At 41.4% G+C, this 19547-nt stretch overlaps 1 protein-coding gene and 1 long non-coding RNA gene across 3 annotated transcripts in view; one reads left to right on the plus strand and one right to left on the minus strand.

The window, feature by feature from the left end:
- Positions 1 to 19547, plus strand: part of LOC103106430 (uncharacterized) — a 60500-nt gene that overhangs the window by 2322 nt on the left and 38631 nt on the right. Inside the window, exon 2 of one of the 2 annotated variants that reach the window (XR_008916485.1) lies at positions 9623 to 12435. The exons of the other annotated variant lie outside the window; for it this stretch is intronic. This is a non-coding gene — a long non-coding RNA (uncharacterized LOC103106430). Of the gene's footprint in view, positions 1 to 9622; positions 12436 to 19547 lie in introns of those variants that run through there. 2 annotated transcript variants of the gene reach the window in all.
- LOC100015746 (polyunsaturated fatty acid lipoxygenase ALOX12) overlaps positions 1 to 19547 on the minus strand; it is a 32326-nt gene that overhangs the window by 2032 nt on the left and 10747 nt on the right. The window contains exons 2-14 of the mRNA XM_001365497.4: positions 14031 to 14186; positions 11607 to 11820; positions 10615 to 10696; positions 10327 to 10449; positions 10118 to 10221; positions 9682 to 9842; positions 8534 to 8677; positions 7998 to 8207; positions 5647 to 5733; positions 4554 to 4723; positions 1154 to 1275; positions 418 to 518; positions 114 to 281 (exon numbers count right to left, since the gene is read on the minus strand). Of these exons, the coding sequence (XP_001365534.2) occupies positions 114 to 281; positions 418 to 518; positions 1154 to 1275; positions 4554 to 4723; positions 5647 to 5733; positions 7998 to 8207; positions 8534 to 8677; positions 9682 to 9842; positions 10118 to 10221; positions 10327 to 10449; positions 10615 to 10696; positions 11607 to 11820; positions 14031 to 14186 (1842 nt within the window). The remainder of the gene's footprint in view (positions 1 to 113; positions 282 to 417; positions 519 to 1153; positions 1276 to 4553; positions 4724 to 5646; positions 5734 to 7997; positions 8208 to 8533; positions 8678 to 9681; positions 9843 to 10117; positions 10222 to 10326; positions 10450 to 10614; positions 10697 to 11606; positions 11821 to 14030; positions 14187 to 19547) is intronic.

The following is a 19547-nucleotide window of genomic DNA, read 5'->3' on the forward strand; positions in this document are numbered from 1 at the left end:
GAGATAGAAGAAAAAGATAATCTCAGTCACAAGCTTCAGGATATAGATCCTCAGTTGCCAATTCTAGTCCCTTACCCCTGGGCCCAGTTCCCTCTGGGGACCCCGACTCTCACCATGTCTGGCTGGAACCGACCCAAGTGCCATGCAATAGTCATCTGGAGGCAGGCCTGTTGGACATTGGGCAGTGTGGCCATCACCATCTCCAATGTTACATCCTTTGTAGTTGGTGGGGGTTGCCGCATAGTGCATGGAGCATTAGGAACCCAGGCATACCAGTCTATCTGTTGTGGAGAGAGACTGAAATCATTCAGAGACCAGGAATCTGAACCCTTAATTTCCCATCCCCATTTCCTTTACTACAATAAATGTTTTCAGTCTCCAACATATTCAGGGATTCAGATTTCCAAATAACTTTACCTGTCCCTGATTAATGCCTGTGTGTTGGACTGTGCATGTGAAGATGCACATGGTGAGAAAGTGGCAGAGGTCAGCCCTGGACTGGAAGGAGACAGGAAATCCTGGAAGAGAGAAAAGTTTGTGGAAGAAGCTGATGGCTCAGGGAGAAATAAGGGCTGGTGTTCTCAGAAGGTACCCAAGGACCTGGGATGTGTGGATTTGGAGGAAAATTTAGATCCTTAAAAGCTACATGGTCATGTTTCTTATTTCTCCCTTTACTTTTAGAGGGATTTAGAGTGTAAAAGTCTTTTTTCTGGCAAATCCCTTTACATTATAGTCAGATTTAAATTTGTACATGGACAGGGTTAGGAGCAAAAAGCCAGTCAGAAAGAAAGGGCAGCCAACTTAAGGAATTTAGTCTTTGTCAGAAGATATGTCCTAATTTTATCCTTAAGTAGAGATGAGAAAGATGGAGACTTGGAGACCCTAAGATCTATCTACTTGGCTGCTGTGTGGTACCATGTCCCTTATGTGGGTCTGTCAGGGCTGTTTATAAATACTTGGGGAAAGAGGTCAGGATGTAGGAAAATATCAAGGGATTAAGGTCTGAGATGATCTTAATAGATAGTCCCCAGGTTTAGAAATAGTTTCATAATAGTAGTGGAATTCAGAAAGGATTTTAACAGAGGGCCCCAGAAAGGATTTAGAACAAAGGGGAAATAATTGTTCAGTATGACAGATGTCATGTCTTTCTTACCTCGGTCCTGGGCTCCACATAACCCAATCTCAGTGATCTCACTGCACCAGGACTGTAGCTCAAGATCACTCTGAACAACCTTGTCCCCTGAATAATGTAGATGGACTATTCCATTCACATATCTGCTCCCAAGAGAGAAGGGGGTCAGAGAAAAGCAGCTATGGGGAATTGGTGGGACATTACCAAGAAGCACTGGATTGTAGTTAGAAGGGAATTCAAGGAACACCTTTTTCATCCAAAAATGAAGAAAAATATTTTGTATATCATATCATTGCCATAAAATTGTGATTCTACTTTCATCTGAAGATTATAAAAGAGGGAAAACCTGCCACTTTTTTGAGGTATAGCATTACCTTTGGGCAGCTTTACATCAAAGGAAGCAGGTCTTCCTTCTCCACCACTTTATCCATTGCTCTTGGGGCTGCCCCGTGAGGCCACACAGAACAAATCTAGTACCTCTTCATAGTACCTCTTTTTAGTGATTAAAAGCCTTCTTGCTCTCTCTTTCCACTTTGGATAATTGGGACCTTCATCTTTCTTCAGCCCTGTAGCATATCTGACCTTTCATAGATCACTAACATTAGTTTAGCAGTGACATTTATTAGGTCTTTAAGACCTGGAAGTGATTTGGATCCAGGGAAAAGAACCTGTCTCTTTCCTAACTTATCTTGGACTTCTACTTCCTTTCCCCTATTTTTCTTTCTAATCCAAAGATGATTCTTCTTGGCAGAGAAAACAGTTGAGTGCTTTTGTCTTCTGTCCATATATTAGAGCAATAGTCCTATCTATCCTTTGGTCCCTTTTTGCCTAAACATAACTTAGAAAGCCTTTTGTTGTCCTTAACATTCATTATCAGGGTTAGGTCATTCTGTGTTTGACATTATTCTTTTAGAGGATTGTTCTACTCTTTTGTGTTCATCCCCAATTAAGGCTAATGTGGAGGAGAGAATTTACAATGCATGCAAAGGATAGAAACTGGGGATGGATCATCTGTCAGTCAAATGGAAATTCCATTTGGAATGTTACCAGGAAAAGCAGTTGGAGCCTAGCCAACAGCTGGACTGGGCTGAAGGGCTTTTGGCTGATGGTGGTGACTGAAGCTGAAGGCTTTTGCTGGCTGGCTGAGGTGAAGGAAAGAAGATAATTATATCTCTGGGACCTGGCCGATTGGCAGAAGAAAGAAAAAGGACAGTGGTCCTTATATCTCTCTGACTGACTCTGTTTCACAATTGTGACAGAATTTCCATTTCCCTCAATATCCTCCAAACCAACACTCTCTATAGGGAATAAGGAAATCCTACCCCTCTTACCTTATCCTCTATTCTTGTCCTATCTTTCCCAAATAAACCCTTACTTGAGAAAAGAAAAGAGTATTTCCTCTGAATTCTTATAGCTCACAGAAGGGGGGAGGGGAAACTGAAAGGCTTCTGAAGAGGGAGGAATAGGAAAACCTTGATCCATTAGTCATCTAGTATCAATCAAATATACACCCCAAAATACCATCTATTACACTAAGTTGCTAAAAGAGGCATTAGTTTCTTGAGACAATTCTCTTTTTTCTTTTTCATTGTCTTTATTTCTATATTCTTCCTTAGACTTTCATTCTTGAGAACTTTAAATTCTTCCCAGGCTACCTTCAACTATAAAGTTTTAGGTTACAGGATATTAGTGTATGCTTGGAATCCTTTGAAATTTATTCTTCCAACCTGGGTGCTGTCCTTGGGCTCTCTTCTTCCACATATTCAGGAAGCTGCTAGATCTTGTCATTTCTACCTCCTTGATATCTCTTGTATGACTCTCTCTCAGCCAACACCCCTTGTCATTTGGCCTTTATCAATTGCCTAGACTATTGCAATAGCCTCCCATTTGGTTTTTCCCCCTCTTGTCTCCCCTCTCCAATCCATCCTATACACAATGGCCAAAGTGATTTTATAGAAGTCAGATCTAAATATTTTATTCTCTTGCTTGACTCGATAAACTCCAGTGGCTCCTTTTTTATTAAAAGATTTTTTCCTTTATCTCATTCTTTTTTTTTTATTTAAACTTTTGTATCCTTTACAGTTTAGATTCTTATTAGATATGTATCATATAATATTAATATACATGTAAATTATTTGCATATAAATTACAAATAAATATAGATATGGATATACACATAGATTTGTTGGAGGTGTGTGCTCAACATTTTTTTTACTAAGTAGTCAATACTCTTTAGGTCTGGTGAACTTCTGAGTGCCCTGTGAGGAAATATCTCCTTCTGATCATATTGACCATTGTGCCTATTATGGAGGTGAGGGGAGCTACTGAACTATTGCTCTAGGTTTGCTTTGCTGAATATCATTGAGTAAGCTAAAATTGAGTGAACTTCCTTTTGTCATGAGGAATATGGAATATGAGTGTCTTATTTCATTTCAGCCCCTAACCTGAATTACCTTACTGATCTGATCCAGGCTGGCAGCTTACCAATTCTTAGCTTTTGCCTTCTGTTATCCTTTTTGATTTGAATAAGGTATAATTTTCCATACCATATTATTTTTGTTTTTGTTCTGACCCTTTTCTTCTGTCTTAGTATCAATTCTAAGAAATATGGGCAAGGTCTAGCCAATCAAAGTTAAAAGACTTACTTGGGGTTTTATAGCTAGGAAGTATCTGAAGCCAAATTTGAACCCAGGTCCTTCCTACTCCAGGATTTCTATCCACCAAGCCGCTCAGCAGCCCTTCATAGCCATGTTCTTGTCATGAATCATACTAAGTGTTACTGATTCCATTGGTTGCACTCTTGCTTATTATTAATTCCTTGTATATCTGTATCACTTGTTTGATTTATGGATTGTTTTCTAGGATTCTGTTTCCTATGCATTAGGGAGCATCTCTACTGGTAGTCTTCCTCCTATGATGTAGTCGCTTTTCTATCTCTCCTCTCTTTCTTTACATTTCTTTACATTTAGATTGCAAGATTTACTACTATTTCCTCCTTTTTAATTTAAAGCTTCTTTTCCATAGGCACTGACTATCTCATCACTATGTGACTAAGGATAAGTCAGTAAGTGACATACACTGCTAAGTCTCAGTTTTCTCACCAGTAGTAAAATGGACCTGCCACTCAGTATTTATACTGATTGTACCTGCATGATCTACTTCAGAGGCAGTTGTGAAGAAAGTGATTGGACATCATAATGTGCTATGTCAATGTGAGCTAAGATGGTTCTCCCAGAAACACAAATGATGCAAACAGCTCCAATGCCTGCAATGATCTTCTCTTTCCCAGACTCTGACCACTGTCTCATGACTCTTCCATATAGTCTTTCAGGCTTGATTATCTTGTTTGCCAAGTCTAGATGATTTAGTTCCCATATTCCCCTTGTTCTAGTCCATCCCTCCTCAGGAACCACCTCCTCACCGGGAGATAATGTCCCATAGCCTGAGGGCATCATGGACATAGAGAGCTGATGGAATTCCCAGAAGCCCTCTGTCAGCCAGATCATCAGGAGGGCAGAGGGATCGATAGGTCAGACAGGCTGTTGCCCTGCGGAGGACTTCCAGGTGACCTCCCCCACCAGTGTTCACCACCTGTATTGGTTGAATGGAGAGTTAAGATGGGATGAAGGTAGAGAGCCAGATTTAGGAATTAGAAAGGAGGCTGGAAGGCATTTAGAGACAGGTAATTTTTTTCCCTACTAAGATACACATTAATAATGTCTCTTGTTAATTCTGACCTAACTATTGTAATAACCTGACAGCTTTCCTGGCCCCCAGGCTCATCCTTTCTAGGTCATCCTTCAGTGTTGCCAGAATAGTCTAGAAAATGTACAGATTTGATGCTGCCATTGCTCTGCCCCCAGTCTTAAGTGGTACCTATGATTACAGAACAAAATATAAATTCTTCAGCTTGGTGTTGAAGGCCATCCTTACTGTGGCTCCATCCCACCTTTCTCACTTCTTCTCACATTACTCCCCTTCACACACAGCTAAGGCACAACAGGTTCCTCATGTGTTAAATATAATCCTTTTGCCTCCATGTGTTGAAATCTTTCTCTTCCTTTGAGGTCTAGTTCATGTATCATCTCTCCTAGGTTACCTTCCATAATGTACTCAGATAGATATCCCCTTCCTTGAATCTTGCATTACAATCTTTATTACAATACTTAAACATCTTTAATTACAATACTTAAACTATATATAAATCATCTCCTAATTTGTAGTTATTTGTATATATTGTTTCTCATATACTAGTTTATAAGCTGTTAGAGGACAGGGATTGTATCTGTGACCCATATAGTCACAGTGTCTTTTGCATTCTAGGTACCTAAAAAATGTTTAGTTAGATTAAAAATAAGTCTAAATCAGATCATTGATTTTAGAGGGAGGGAGGGAGGGAGGAGTCTCTAAGGGCTCCTGAGGATGAAAAAACCCCAAAGATCCTGGGGTGGCAGTACCTATTTTTTCCTGACTCCCCCCAAATTTTCTAACTTGTGATTCCCACTCCTTCAAACCTGATCAAAAATCCCCCCATCAGAAATGAGTTTGGTCCGGGCACGAGTGTTAATCTCCAGAGTATATCGGAGGTGAGGAATCAGGAGCTGTGGAAAAAGGGCAAGTAGAAATAAGAGAATGGAAAACTTCTTTCCCACAGGACATTAGATTCTGGGTAAGGATGGTGCTATAATAGAGGAGCACTTTAAAGTGTGTGGATGATTACATCCTGGCCTATGATGAGAACAGATGGGCAAGGAGATGAAAATGATGACCTCTGAAGGTGCTTAGAAGGACAAGAAACCCAGGTAAGAAGAAAGTGATTGTTTTATGAGTGTAGAGAGGGAAAAAACAAGCAGCAAAGATGAAAGTGGAACTGAATAATCACTTGTGGTTCACCTTCATTAGGGCTTCACTGTATCACCGGTTTTTTAAAAAAATGTATATCTAATTCTGTATCATGGAGTTACACTTATCTTGGCACACTATTGGCTGTATCCTGGGTACTGACTGGCTTAATGACTGTAGGTTACGAAAGTGTAGAAAAAGTTTATAGGAGAGTGAAACAAGTTTATAAAGCCTTAAAATGTATATATAAATAATAAAATAAATATAACACCACTACTTCATGGATTTTCACCTATTGTGGGGGTTTCTGGAACATAACTCCAGCGATAGGTGAGGGATCATTGTATATAGGGCCAAATTGTGGAAAGTTTTGAATACTATGATGAGGAGTAGTGGTCATTTGTTGTAGTCTTGCAAGAGAGTCACTTGATATGTATTTTTAAAAAATCCTAACCTTCCATCTTAGAATCAATAATATGTATTGGTTCCAAAGTAGAGCGGTAAGGGTTAGATAATAGAGATAAAGTGACTCGCCCAGGGTAATACAGTTAAGTAGTGTTTGAGGTTTGATTTGAACCCAGGACCTCCCTTCTCCAAACCTGGCTCTCAAACCACTGAGCCACCAGATTGCCCCTCCCCCAATATGTATTTTTGAGAAAGTTTAACATTCCAAGTTCATCTGCATTCTTTCTTCTGATTAGCTTAAAGTCTTTCATCTCATTTTCTCCAGATCTTGGCAGTTTCTTTCTTCAATCACTGAGGTATCGCTTACCATCTGGATCTCTGTAATCTCTTTTTACATTACCTTCCTTTCATGGCTTCTCTTCTTCCTCCCCACAATGGTTGTTTTCCTACAGTATTGAGAAAGGCCCAAATCTACATTTTCACCCTGGATCTTTCACTCAATCTCCACTGCTATATGTCTAGCTAACAAAAATCTCTTTCCTCTTAAATGGTACACTGTGGTGATACGCACCATATGTCCCCCCCAATTGTATCTCCATTCATAGCAACTCTTCAGTTTCTGTCCCTCAAGGTCAAAAGATTACTCAAGCCAGATTCCCTGGCTTCCCCATCTCTAATCACCCAGCCCTGTTGAATCTTCCTTTCTAATGGCCCAGATCCTGCCCTCCCTTCTTTCTCACAGTCACCTCATTCCTGTAATTTACAACCTAATTGACTTCACTGTTTTTAGCCTATCTCCATTCTACTATGCAGCTTAATCTTTAAACACCAACTTTCAACAAAAAAAAAGTCTCCACAGATCTGGTCCCCAAATACGTTAAAAGCCTCTCACTTCTCCCCTGCACAAACTCTACAATTCAGGTAGCCTGGTCCACACATTTTCCTCCCATCTCTGCCATCATCATTCCTGACTACTCAAAGTGAAGGAAGAAAGGGAAGGTAAGTGAAAGAGATGGTGTAAGATAGCAGAAAAAAGGGAAGAGTGTGGGAGCAAGGGACAGGAGGAGAGGGAGAGAGAAATGTTAGGAAGAGAGAGCACCTGAGTGATTGCAGATTGTAGTACCTATTGTAGATTGTAGATGGCTATCATGAGCTGCAAAGTGGGCCCAGAACTTCCCTACACTAGATTGTAACCCTCCTGAAGGCCTCAGAGGCCACATCATTTCTTGAATCCTTCAGAGATTTTATCAGTGTAAGGCCCACCAGAAGTGCTTAGCACACACTGAGTTTTCACATTATTACAGTATGGAACCTTAGAAGGTAAGAATTACAAAGAACCTGAGACATCATTGGCTCCATTTCATTTCACAGAGGAGGAAATTAAGGCCCAGACAAGGAAAAAGACTTGTTCTATCCATTGAGCTAAAGCTGCCTCCCAGGATTCTTTGTTGTCAGGTGAAACATATAATGCCTGATTTGTGTGAAGAAACCCTACCTGACTATTCCCTTGTAATTGGATTTAGCCATCTTTTCCCTTAGGGTCCATGGTGGCAATCCATCTCTGCCCTAGGATAACAGGAGTGGAATGTGAAGGGTATATGTAAGGAAGAGTGAGTACCTTGAAGATGGGGTGCATCCCTGAGAGGCACCTCATGGTGGCTACAGCAAACACTTCAGCCATCAAATGGGTCTTCAGCAGATGTGCTTGCAGTTCATGCAGTTGGAAGTCAGAATTTTTGACCCAGGCTTTGGCTAGGAGCCAAGTGAGGGAGGGATCTGAGGGCAGGAAGAGTGGTGGAACTGGAGAGCTAGAGCAGGGAGGCTGGAGCTGGAGGACAACAGAATCAACACAATCATAAGCCTGGAACTACAAAGGACTTCAGAGGCTGAAGGGAAGTTAAATGACTTGCCCAAGATGAGATATCATTAGAGGAGGCAGGAATGTGAACCCAGGATTTCCTTCTCTTCCAGTCACTGCTCTTTTAGTTGAATTAAATGTGTAAAGTAGGGCATTAGATCCCTGGATCTTTGAAAGGAAGAGAGATTGATGAGGCAGAGCAGAGAGGTCAGAGGTCTTGGTTCCAGGAAAAGGGTTGGTGGGTGGAGGAAGGCTGGATTAGGGAGCTAGGTAGAAGGATATCTGGGTTCCCTCACCTGGATGACCATGGGTAGCAGCTTCCCATCAGGCTCCATCTTAAACATAACTAGGGGGGCAGCTAGGTACTGTTTCTTCCCCTGGATCACATTGGGTTGGATTCCATCCAACAGGGAAAAATCAGCTTCAAACAGGCAGCCCTCCTGAGAAATAGATTAGTCTGAGGTCAAGGATCAGAGGTTAATGTAGAACACTTTTAATACCAGAGTTAAAAGAGAGAAACAGATGCTTAAATGAGATCCAGACCTACAGAATGTGATAAGTGAAGAACTTTTGGAAGTCATCTAGTCCTACCCCCTCATTTTACAGTGGAGGAAACTGAGAGGCCCAGAGAAGTGAAATGACTTGTCCAGAATAACAGCTACTCCAGCACAGCAGGGATTTAGAGACCAGTTTTGCTGACTCCAGAGTCCTTTGCATTGACTTATCTCTTTAGCATAATCTCCCCCAAACATACCTTCTACCATCACCTTCCTTTTCCCACTTCCAAAAGAAAAGATTTTCTTCTTCCTTACAATATATTTTCCCTTCTCTCAATCTGTTCCCACACCACACACACATCCAACCTCCCAAACACTCCTCTCCTTTTTCCTCCACAAAAGTGTCCATATATCATGCTATTTGTTCACTCACTTTTCTCTAGCTTTCCTTGTGCTCTGAGATCCAGGACCAAGATCCATTTAAAGAGGCTTCATTTGTTAACTTTTCCCTATCTCCATATGCTTTCTATTTTTTTTTTGCTCTGATTCCCTTATTGCAAATTCCCCAAGAAAAAGAATGGTAGGCTCATTTTATTCTCATGGATCTCTTCCTTGTGTTTTACATATCCTTAAGATTCTCCCAGAATGAAGTTCTATATGAAGGATGGGTGTTGAATTAGTATTGTTGACTACTTTCTCTTCCAGTCATACTGTCTTGACTGATGCTTGTTTTTCTAGGATTTAATTATGGTTCCTTCATTCTTAAAATCAATTTATCTTTGTGCAATAGGTTGAAATCCTTTCCCTAAATGAATATGTCTATGTAACTGTGTTTAGAAACTGACCTAACTTGATCCCTAGGAGCCTTTTTAATTCTCTTGGTCACAGAGATGCAAAGGAAGAAGAAAGAATTGGAGTAGAGGGAAGACCAAGAGGAGAGGAACTACCTGGAGCTTTCTTTCCAGCTGAACCTGAAGCCCCTCTGCCTCTTTGGGGATCACAAGTCTGTTGGGAAGTGAGGTAGACCTTCTCAGCAGTGTTGGGTTGACTCCATTGAGGAACTGGTAGCCAAAAAAATCATCATCCTTCCAGGACTGGCGCACCTTCTCTGGGGGCAGAAGGGATGAATTCAAAATACCCCAGGTACCTCTATCATACCAGGTATGAGCCCCCCAACCTGGGATGCCCCAGATATCATCAGGAGAGAAGCCACTTTAAGGGACATATTTCTGTGTAAGATGGTCAGAGAAAAGGCAACAGTGATTAGTATATGTGGGGGGAGGGAGGGTAGAAATGAGCTGTTATTGAAATGGGGAAGTGGAGCTGAGAATGTCAGGATGGGTTATTGGAGAGGATCACCAAGCTTATGGAACTGTTACTGACTAGCCAGAGTACTCTTGCTGAACCAGAAGATTTGGTCAAAATCTTCTAAGCTATTCCAGGAATTGAGAAGAGTGTATATGCGTTTAAGGATAATCTTCATCATTCTAGGATAAGAAGTAAGGGAATTAAGTTGGGAATTAGTTGCTTGAATTTCAACATGCCTCCCATTTCCCTAATCCACATATTTGTCTTTATGGTCTCATTCCTACCCTGCAATCAGTGTTCCTTCAAAGTCAGACTTCTTATTCTCATGGAATCTCACATCCAGAGGTAGGTCTTTCTCTGATGTTGCATCAATTGACAATGGTAGCCCTTTCTTCCAGGTGGCCCAGCTAGAGGTCCATGAAATTAAAAGTTAATAGTGTCAGTGAAGGTTTAAAAAGCAAGGGATAGAGAAGGTTAGAGGCTACTAAAGGGTCAGGAGTCACAATGTAAATAAGATCAGGTCCAGGAGTCAGAATTTAAGATATTGAGAGGTCAAGGGTCAGGGACATCACCGATATAATCTCCTTCTCTCCTCCAGCTCCTCTTCTCTGTGTTTCTGAAACAGGTCTTGGACATCATTTCCCATCATCCAAGCTGGGAACATATGGGAACAAGGTCTCGTTTATCTGTTACAATTTCCTGAATCTTATCCCATTTTCTGTTCCTCTCTGTCTCTGTGTCCAGCCCATCTCCCATCCTTCTCTTTCCTGCTGCTCAGTCTTAGGGCAAGTTTCCTATTCTCCTGTATCCCCACCCCACCTCACCCCTCCTGTCCCTATTTTTCCTCTGCCCCAGTTTTTTATGCTTTCTTTTCCATCTATACCCAACCTTCACTCACTCCCCTATCTCCTGTTATCCAAAATCACATTCTTCACATTCATCTACTCTTGAGATCTTCATTATCACCTGTCTTTGTCACCAACTCCCCACAGTCAGACACTCCCTTCTCTTCCTCATGTTCTTGGCTTCACCCAGGGAAAGCTATTAATTTATGTCATAACTGACAGGTAATTTTTCTTCCTGTCCTCTTATTATATTCTGACTTCCTTGTGCCTTTCCCTCTTTATGTCTTCTGCCTTTCCTCTGATCCTTTCCTCGACCCTCCCTCCTGTTTTTCTTGTTCTTCTTCCCTTCCTCCCTCCAACCTTCCCTTCCTCCCTTCCTCTCTCCCTCTTAGTATTGGTTTTAATGCAGAAGAGTGGTAAGGGATAGGCAATGGGAATTAAGTGACTTGCCCAGGGTCACACAACTAGGAAGTGTCTGAGGTCAGATTTGAACTCAGGACCTCCTATCTCTGGGCCTGACTCTCAATCCACTGAGAAAACCATATGCCCTCCCTCCCTCTAGTTTTTCAACCTTAAACACCCTCACCTTTGGGCAAGTCACATTCCTTTGGTGAGTCTCTGTTTCTTTTAAATCAGGGCATTAGTATGAATTAATGGAAACCTCCCTTCTAGCTCAAAGTCCTCTGCCCTCTCCCCACTCCAGCCTCCACCCTTCTCACCAGTAGCCTCAGGCAGGCAGATGATGGCATCTCCCTGCACCCATTTGTAGCAAGGGAATACTATCTCCTTCGCCTCCTCCATGCTCTTCTCAGAGACCCAAACAGTTATGTGGTTGCAGAACCAGGCATCCTTCAGCAGGAGGTGGATTTTCCGGAGCTTCACAAACCGGAGGGGCCCCAGGTCTTCTGAGACATCTACTTCAAAATCCTCCATCTAAGGTGGCAGTGGTGGAGAAGGTAGGAGAACCAGGAGTTACATAATTATACTTCAGAGTCAAGTATTGTCCCCATTTTCTAGATGAGGGACCTGAAACTTCAGATGGAAAAAGTTTAGCCTGATATGATAAATATGGTAAGATTTCAATGTAGGTCTATTGTCATGAAGACACTGTGCCTTAGATGGAAATTTTGAAAAGATGCTTTAGAGGAAACTCTTTTGTGCTTTCTTGCTTGCTTGCTTCCTTTCTTCCCTCTCCCCCCATCCCTTCCTTAACATCTATCTGTCCTAAGCCAAGCTAGAGCCACCATTGGCACTTGTGAGGCACAGGAAGTGAGGTAGGGAACAGCCTCTGGAATTCGCGCACTTCCTGTTGGAGAGAGCTAGACGGGAGTTTCGTGTTAGAAGTTTGAACAGAGAGGAGGCCCGCAGACAGCTTCCCTTCAGATTGGTCACATGAGTCAAGGACTGATTCCTTCCAACTTGGCCCTTTGGGCCTAAACTCCCTCTGCCTTGGTCAGAGGTTGAGTAGCCCCTTTCCCTTTTCTCCTCTCTCCTTCTCTCTCTCTCCTTTTCCCTACTCCCATTGTGATTAAACCTCCATAAACTCCATTCTGACTTGAGTGTTTCATTTTAGGAATTTCATAAGTAAATTCCTTGGCGGCCATTGTTCAATATTATAACAATCTTAAAAGGTGAAAATTTCACCATAAAACTATCTCTAATATCTATTTATCCGTAGGATCATGCTTGGGTTAGGTAGTTGGGATTTATGCAATTAAATAAACATTTACATATTTCTTTAAGAACACTAGTTTATGAAAGATATACAGTCTGAAGAAAGCCAACAGAGGAAGCAAGGATTGGGAAGCCTCCTTGGAGGATGTAGTTTCGGCCCTGAATCTTGAGGGATGAGTAGCTTTTCAACAGGTAAAAGGAATGTGAGTTAGACTAGATGCCTTCTAAAATCCTTTCTAGAGATAATATTTTGTGAGTTATATACCTCAGGAACATCTTTAAAAGATAATTTTTTTCTAGATCATTTATACATAATAGCTCCTAGAAAACAGCATGTCAGAATGGGCAAGGGACTTAAATGAGTCATCCCAGAGGCTGACCCTCATATCTGGCTACATATCAAGATAATGGAATACTACTATGCTGTCAGAAATGAAGGCAACTGTTTCAGAGAAGCTTGGAAAGATTTGAATAGATTGATCCAGAGTGAAGAGAGCAGAACCAGAAGAATAGTATATTCAATAACAACAATATAAAAAGAAATATATTTGGTAGAGTTAAGAACTCTGATTATAACCAACTCATGATTTCAGAGGACTCATGATTTGCTGAACTCAGAATGCAAATTAAGACCCATAATTTGGACACAGCCAATTTAGGACCCAATTTGCTTCACTATGCATATTTGTCTCAAGTATTTTGTTTTTCTTTTCCCTGGTGGTGGAGTGATCTGAGATTGAGGGAAAAAATAGGGTTTTGAATAATAATATTTTTTTAACCCTTACCTTCCATCTTAGAATTAATACTGTGTTATGGGTATGAGTGGTGGTAAGGGATAGGCAGTGGGGTGAAGTGACTTGCCCAGAGTCACACAGCTAGGAAGTGTCTAAGGCCAGATTTGAACCTAAAACATCTCGTCTCTAGGTCTGGTGTTCAATCCACTGAGCCACCCAGGTGCCCCCTGACAAATAATTTTTAAAATGCAAAGAGAATAAAGGGGAAATGGAACCATAGTAACATGTTACATTTCCATAGTGCTTTTCAGAACTTATGTAAAAGCTAATTTGTATGTTGGCCAATCACCCTCATATTACTGAGGAAGAAACTGATTCCCTGAAAGGCAAAGTGATTTGGCTACCAAGGAACAAACTAGATCCTTAGGTGGCAGAGTAGGGACATCTTAACCTATATCTTATGGTTCCAAATTTAGTATTGTTTCTACATGTCTCACATCTCTATCCCTTCCTCTTCAACTTTTTGACTCTGGGGTACATGGCCTATCCTGGGCACCCTAGAAGGCCATACAAAGGCTCTTGCCCTTTCAAGATTTCCTCTTATATAAATCCATTGGCTTATAAGAAGAGAATTCCAGGTGTCCCAGAGAAGTTTCCTGACTCAACTATCCCAATGTGTGGCACCCAGACTACTCAGTCCCCCCGACTTCCCCTTCATATCCACACCCAGCTGACCTGTCCTCGAGTGGGCCGCAGCTGCAGCCCCAGTTCCGCCTCTGCACGCTGCCCAACCAACCACAGCTGCACTTGGTTGGTAGACCCTGAGAAGGCAAAGCTTCCAGTGGCCACACGTACTCTGTACCGACCCATCACGTTTGGAGACTCTGGATGCTGGGAGAAGAGTAAAGGAAAAGTTGCTCAGAGCTCTTCCTACTGCTGTCCAGTGTCTGCCCTGGTAACTGACTCAAGTCTTATAGTGGAGAAGCCCTTCCCATATCCGCCCATGTGCCTATCCAGTCCCCACCCTTCTCAATCTAAGCCTCCACTTTCTCCACCTGGGGATAGGCTGGGACCTGTCAAAGAAAATGGGCAAGAGTTGGGGAGGTGGATAGCTGTGGTTTCTTTCGAGATAACTTGGACTTCCTGAATGGGAAATAAGAGGGCTTTGATACTAGGGACAGGATACTTGCCTTTTTTGTTTTGAGGGGAATGTGGGGAGCAGATAAGCAATTGGACAGATACCAGAAAGAAAATAGCCTGTTCCTTTCTTATATAATTAGGCATAATTTTTCTAATCTCATGTAGCTTTTGCCAGACTATATGACTTTACGTTTTTGTTTTTTTTTCCAAATGAAGATGTTTGGGGTAGGACATATCTATGTCCCCTTCCAGCTAATAGTATTTATGTTTTACAACATAATTTGTACTTCAAGATTTTAAAATTTTTTCCCACTAATTTCCTCACAACCCTTCCATGAATAGAAGTATTCCTATTTTATAGCTAAGGCAGCTGAAGACCAGAAAGCCTAAATGATTTGTCTGAAATCACACAGTTGGTAAGTGGCTGACAGGATTCCTACTCCTGTATCAAGTCAGTGAGAAAGCTTTATTTTATTTTTTCCTTTCATCCAGCATGGAGGCGTTTTTAAGAGTGGGCTCTCGGATCCTTTAGGGAAAGGACTAAAGTCCCTGTGAGCTTGGGAAGGCATGTTTTAAAGGGCTCAGGGAAGAGGGTGGTTCTTTTCCACTAGCTTCGACTAAGTTATTCATAGGGCAAGTTTTACCAAATATTATAATCCTTTTCTCCAGGGAATCCAAATCTTCCCTAATTCTGCGCAGCATAGCCAGCTTCCCAGAGTTTGAGAAGTATTGATTTTGTACTGTTCTAGGAGAACTGGGCTAGATAGAACAATCATTTCCTTCCAAAGATCATTGAAGAAACTCTTTAATGGAATTTAAGATTTAGAGCTGGAAGAAACCTTAAACTTTCTGGTCCAGCTCCTGTTGCCACCACCACTATAATTAGTTCAGGCAATCCATTCTCATTTCATAGATGTAACTTGGACTCAGAGAGGGGACTAGTCTAAGGTCACAAAAGGCCTATAAGAGCTGATATTCAAACACAGATCTCACTCTAAATCTAGAGTTGGTCAGTAAGCATTTCTTTCTTTTTTTTTTAACCCTTACCTTCCATCTTAGAATCAATACTGTGTGTTGATTCTAAGGCAGAAGAGTGGTAGTAAGGGCTAGGTAATGAGTGAAGTGACTCAGTCACACAGTTAGGAAGTGTCTGAGGTCAGATTTGAACCTAGGACCTCTCATCTCTGGGCCTGACTCTCAATCCATTGAGCCACCCAGCTTCCCAGGTCAGCATTTCTTAAATGCCAAGCACAGTGCTAAATACTGAAACTACCAAAAGTCCAAGGATAGTCCAGTCCAGGAGCTCATATTGTAATGGAGGAGACAACTAGTATGTGCAGGCTAGATACAGGGTAAATAGGAAATAATTAACAAAATGAAAACACTTAAGATTAAGAGTAGTAGGGAAAGACTTCTGTAGAAGACAGCATTTTACTTGGGACTTAAGGAAGTCAGGAGGTTGGGAGATTATTCCAAGCCTGGTGGGGAGTCTGGAACTTATTAAAAGATGGAATGTCCTGTTCATGAAACAGCAAGAAGACTAGTGTCACTGGAACACAAAGTAAGAGGTGGGGAGTATGTTGTCAGAAGGCTGGAAATATGGGTGAAGTGGGGAAGGGGACATACATTAAGAAAGGTTTTATTATAAAATGGAAAATTTTGTATTTGATTCTGGAGGTAATAAAGAACCATGGTATTTAAGGAAACATACCTTGGCTACTGGGAGATGGATTGTTGTAGGGAGAGACTTTTGTACTACACTCTCCTTCAGAGATTTAGATCCAACCACTGGCTCTCAATTTTAACTCCCCATCTATTCATCATGATTGAACTTGACCCAGTTGCCATGTTGAAGATATCTGGAGGCATTCCTGGTAGACACTGGTTAGAAGCCATCACCATTTCCAGTGTCACATTCTTTGTGCTGGGTAGGGGATTGGGCAAAGTGCATGGGGCATTAGGAACCCAGGTATACCAGTCCAGATGGAGGGAGAAAACAAAAACAGAATCTAGAGACTTCCAGGCTAAGATGGCTACAGAGTAGAAGCAAGGGTCTTCTCCTCACCACCAACCAATATAAAGCACATCAAAAGGACAAAAACCAAAATCAGATGAGTAAAGGGACTCTACTGTAGGGCGCAGCCTTGAAGGTAGGCAGGGTTTGGGCATTTCCATGCTCTAAGAGGGTAAAATTACTCCTACCAAAGCAGGATCTGATTATCCCTCCCCCACTCCATCTACAGAGCCAGAGTCAGAGCGAGTGTGGGGCAATATCTAGGTTCTTGGGGGGCTGGCTGAGGACTCCACAGATTTACCCCTGAGAGCAGTGAGACTTGAGACCCCAGGAGGCTGAGGAACACAGAGGTTGGGTAAAGAAATAGGGCAAAGAGGGCCTGCCCACAGACACTGTGTAGACTGAAAAATAACCTTAGGGAAAAAACCATTCTGTAGCTCAATACACAGAGACCTGCCTACCTGCCTCACTCAGATTTCTGACTGGGAAGGGAAGAAAAAACTAACACAGCAATGGCCATCAACACCCAAGAACTACAATCTACAACCACCAAAAAAAACCCAAAACAACTTTGATCCTGAATAATTTCTATGGTGAAAAACAGCAGTCTACAGAGAAGACAGCAGAGGGTTACAAACAAGCAAATACATCCAAACTTTCCAAAAAAAATGAAAATTGATCATAAGCTTTCCAGGAGATCAGAATGGAGGTGGTAAAACAAGTAAGAAAGATAGAACAAACTTAGCAAGGAAAGTGGGAAAAAGTTTAAAGACAGAATCTCCCACTTGGAAAAAGAAGCCCAGAAATCAAATGAAATGATAAACAACTTGGAGATCATAATTGGCCTGTTGGAAGCCATGAAAAGCGTAAGAGCCTCAACCAAAAAGGAAAATCAAAAGATCATAGCTGAAAATCAGTTTTTAAAGACTAGAATTGGGCAAGTAAAAGCTAATTATTTCACAAGAAGGCAAGAATTAAAAGTCAAAAGAATGACAAATTAGAAGGGAACATGAAATATCTTATTGAGACAACAACTAACTTGGAAAACCAGTCTAGGAGAGACAATTTGAGAATCATAGGCCTACCTGAAAACCTAGAAATAAATAGAAAACTTGGCATGATAATCTTGAACAAGAGGGCAAAATAGATATTGAAAGAGTCCATAGATTACCCTCTACATTAAAACCTAAAAAGACAACCCCCAGGAATATAATTGCCAAATTCAAGAGCTTCCAAGCTACAGAGAAAATATTGCAAGAAGCCAGAAAGAGACAATTCAGATATCAAGGAATACCAATCAGGATTACACAGGATCTGGCAGCCTCCACACTAAAGGACCATTGTAGTGTGCTTAAAATGGATAAATTAATTCTCTGAATATATCTTTGCTAAGGGAAGAGGCTTGGAATATATTCAGAATTTTCTAGGATTGTTATCTCATTTGCTCTGAAGTTATAGAATAACTTGGCTATCCTCATCATCATCTATGGAATTGAGGGTTGTGCAATCTGCCTAATGAAAAGAGGTAAGACAATCTTATCTTGACCTTCTTGTCAAGAAAAACCCCACCCCTTTTTGCCAAGAGGAGGGTGCCCAGCTTCCAAGGAAAGATGAATGACCTTCACAAGAAAGACCCCACTTGGCAGACCTCCTATAAATGGAATTTCTGTACTCTAGCTCCTATATAAATACTGTTTCAACAGCTAGACATCTCAGGCTACTGGGAATTCTGTAGACCATGGATTTGTGTGAGATGGGCATTAACAATACATTCTATTTCACTCAGAAGTTTGCTCCCAGTATTTTTCTTTTACATTGATACTATTCAGCTTTTCACCTCAATCGGTGAGCAGTAAGTGAAGAGCAAGAAACAACAAAGCAGAACTGCCTGGTGGAATGGAGGAAGAGGAGGTATGGGGAGAGTAAGAGGAGACTGGATGATGTTGTGGCAGACACAGAGATAGCAAACTGTTGACTGTTGAAGTCTTGGGGGTATTCTGGGTTCTTTGGGTTTGGAGGAAGCTTGGGAAACAAGACTGGGGAGTGTTCAGTTTAGTATCTGGAAGGTATCTCAGTGGGGTCTTCTCCAAAGAAAGAGAAGGGGAGGGATACAGATTCAGTTTTTTGGCCATAATTCGAGTTTCATTCACTCAGTAAACATTAATTGGGTCCCACTTCCATTCTGTGCATTTAATGCATTAGGTCTTATGACTGGATACTTTAAATCCCTGCAATTTTTTCTGTGTGGGTAGGTAGATCTTAGGTCAATTGTAGCTCACAGCTGGAGGTGCTACTTCATAAGCTCCTTAAAAAGTTCTCCAAACCTGCCCTTGGTCTTAACTTTGACTTGACTCTTGTCAACTTGAAATATGGTACCCTGAGTTTTGCTTCTTCCCCTTAGGAAAGGGAAAAGGCCTTAAGAGGAGTTTTAGACTGAGCAATAGACCTTAAAAATTTAATGATCTCAGTTTAGGTGGGACTAGTAGATATAATCAAATGTTAAGTGCCCTTTTTGTCTTAGAAGTTATTCCCATTGCATCAAAGACCTCTCCCAGATAGTCTAGCCCTTGGCTGGACCCTTTCCCTTTTGTATCCACCATAATGCATCAGATTCCCTGTGATTATCCTGTCTTGGACTTCTCTTTTCCTTGTAGCCATTATAAAACCAATTGATCATATTTCACTGTCCCCAGTTCCCTAAAAGGTATATAAGTCCCCAAGATCTATTGTTCTTTAGAGAATTATCTCCCATGGTGATCCTCTCAGAGATACTATTCCCAGAGTCCCAGAGCTCTTGGCTCTGTGTTTTTTAGGGGTTTGACTCTGTGTGGCAGCCAAATATTGAACACTATTCTGATTATAAAGACTGGGTTTTACTGACTACTTTAGTGGTTCTGTGTTTTTTCCATGTTGACACTCTCAAGATCGTATCTGACTCTTCCTGAGTTCCTTTTGGGTTTTCTTGGCAAAGAGTAGGGTGTGAGGTTGAATTTGAACTTTTCTTAACAGATTCCCAGGCTTTATCAACTGCTCCGCCTACCCGCTGCTTGAGAGGAGGGTCTGTGGTCCGTCATTTGTCTTTGTATCATCAGCGCTTA

Source organism: Monodelphis domestica, chromosome 2 (genome assembly GCF_027887165.1).
Source record: "Monodelphis domestica isolate mMonDom1 chromosome 2, mMonDom1.pri, whole genome shotgun sequence".
Classification (NCBI taxonomy): domain Eukaryota; kingdom Metazoa; phylum Chordata; class Mammalia; order Didelphimorphia; family Didelphidae; genus Monodelphis; species Monodelphis domestica.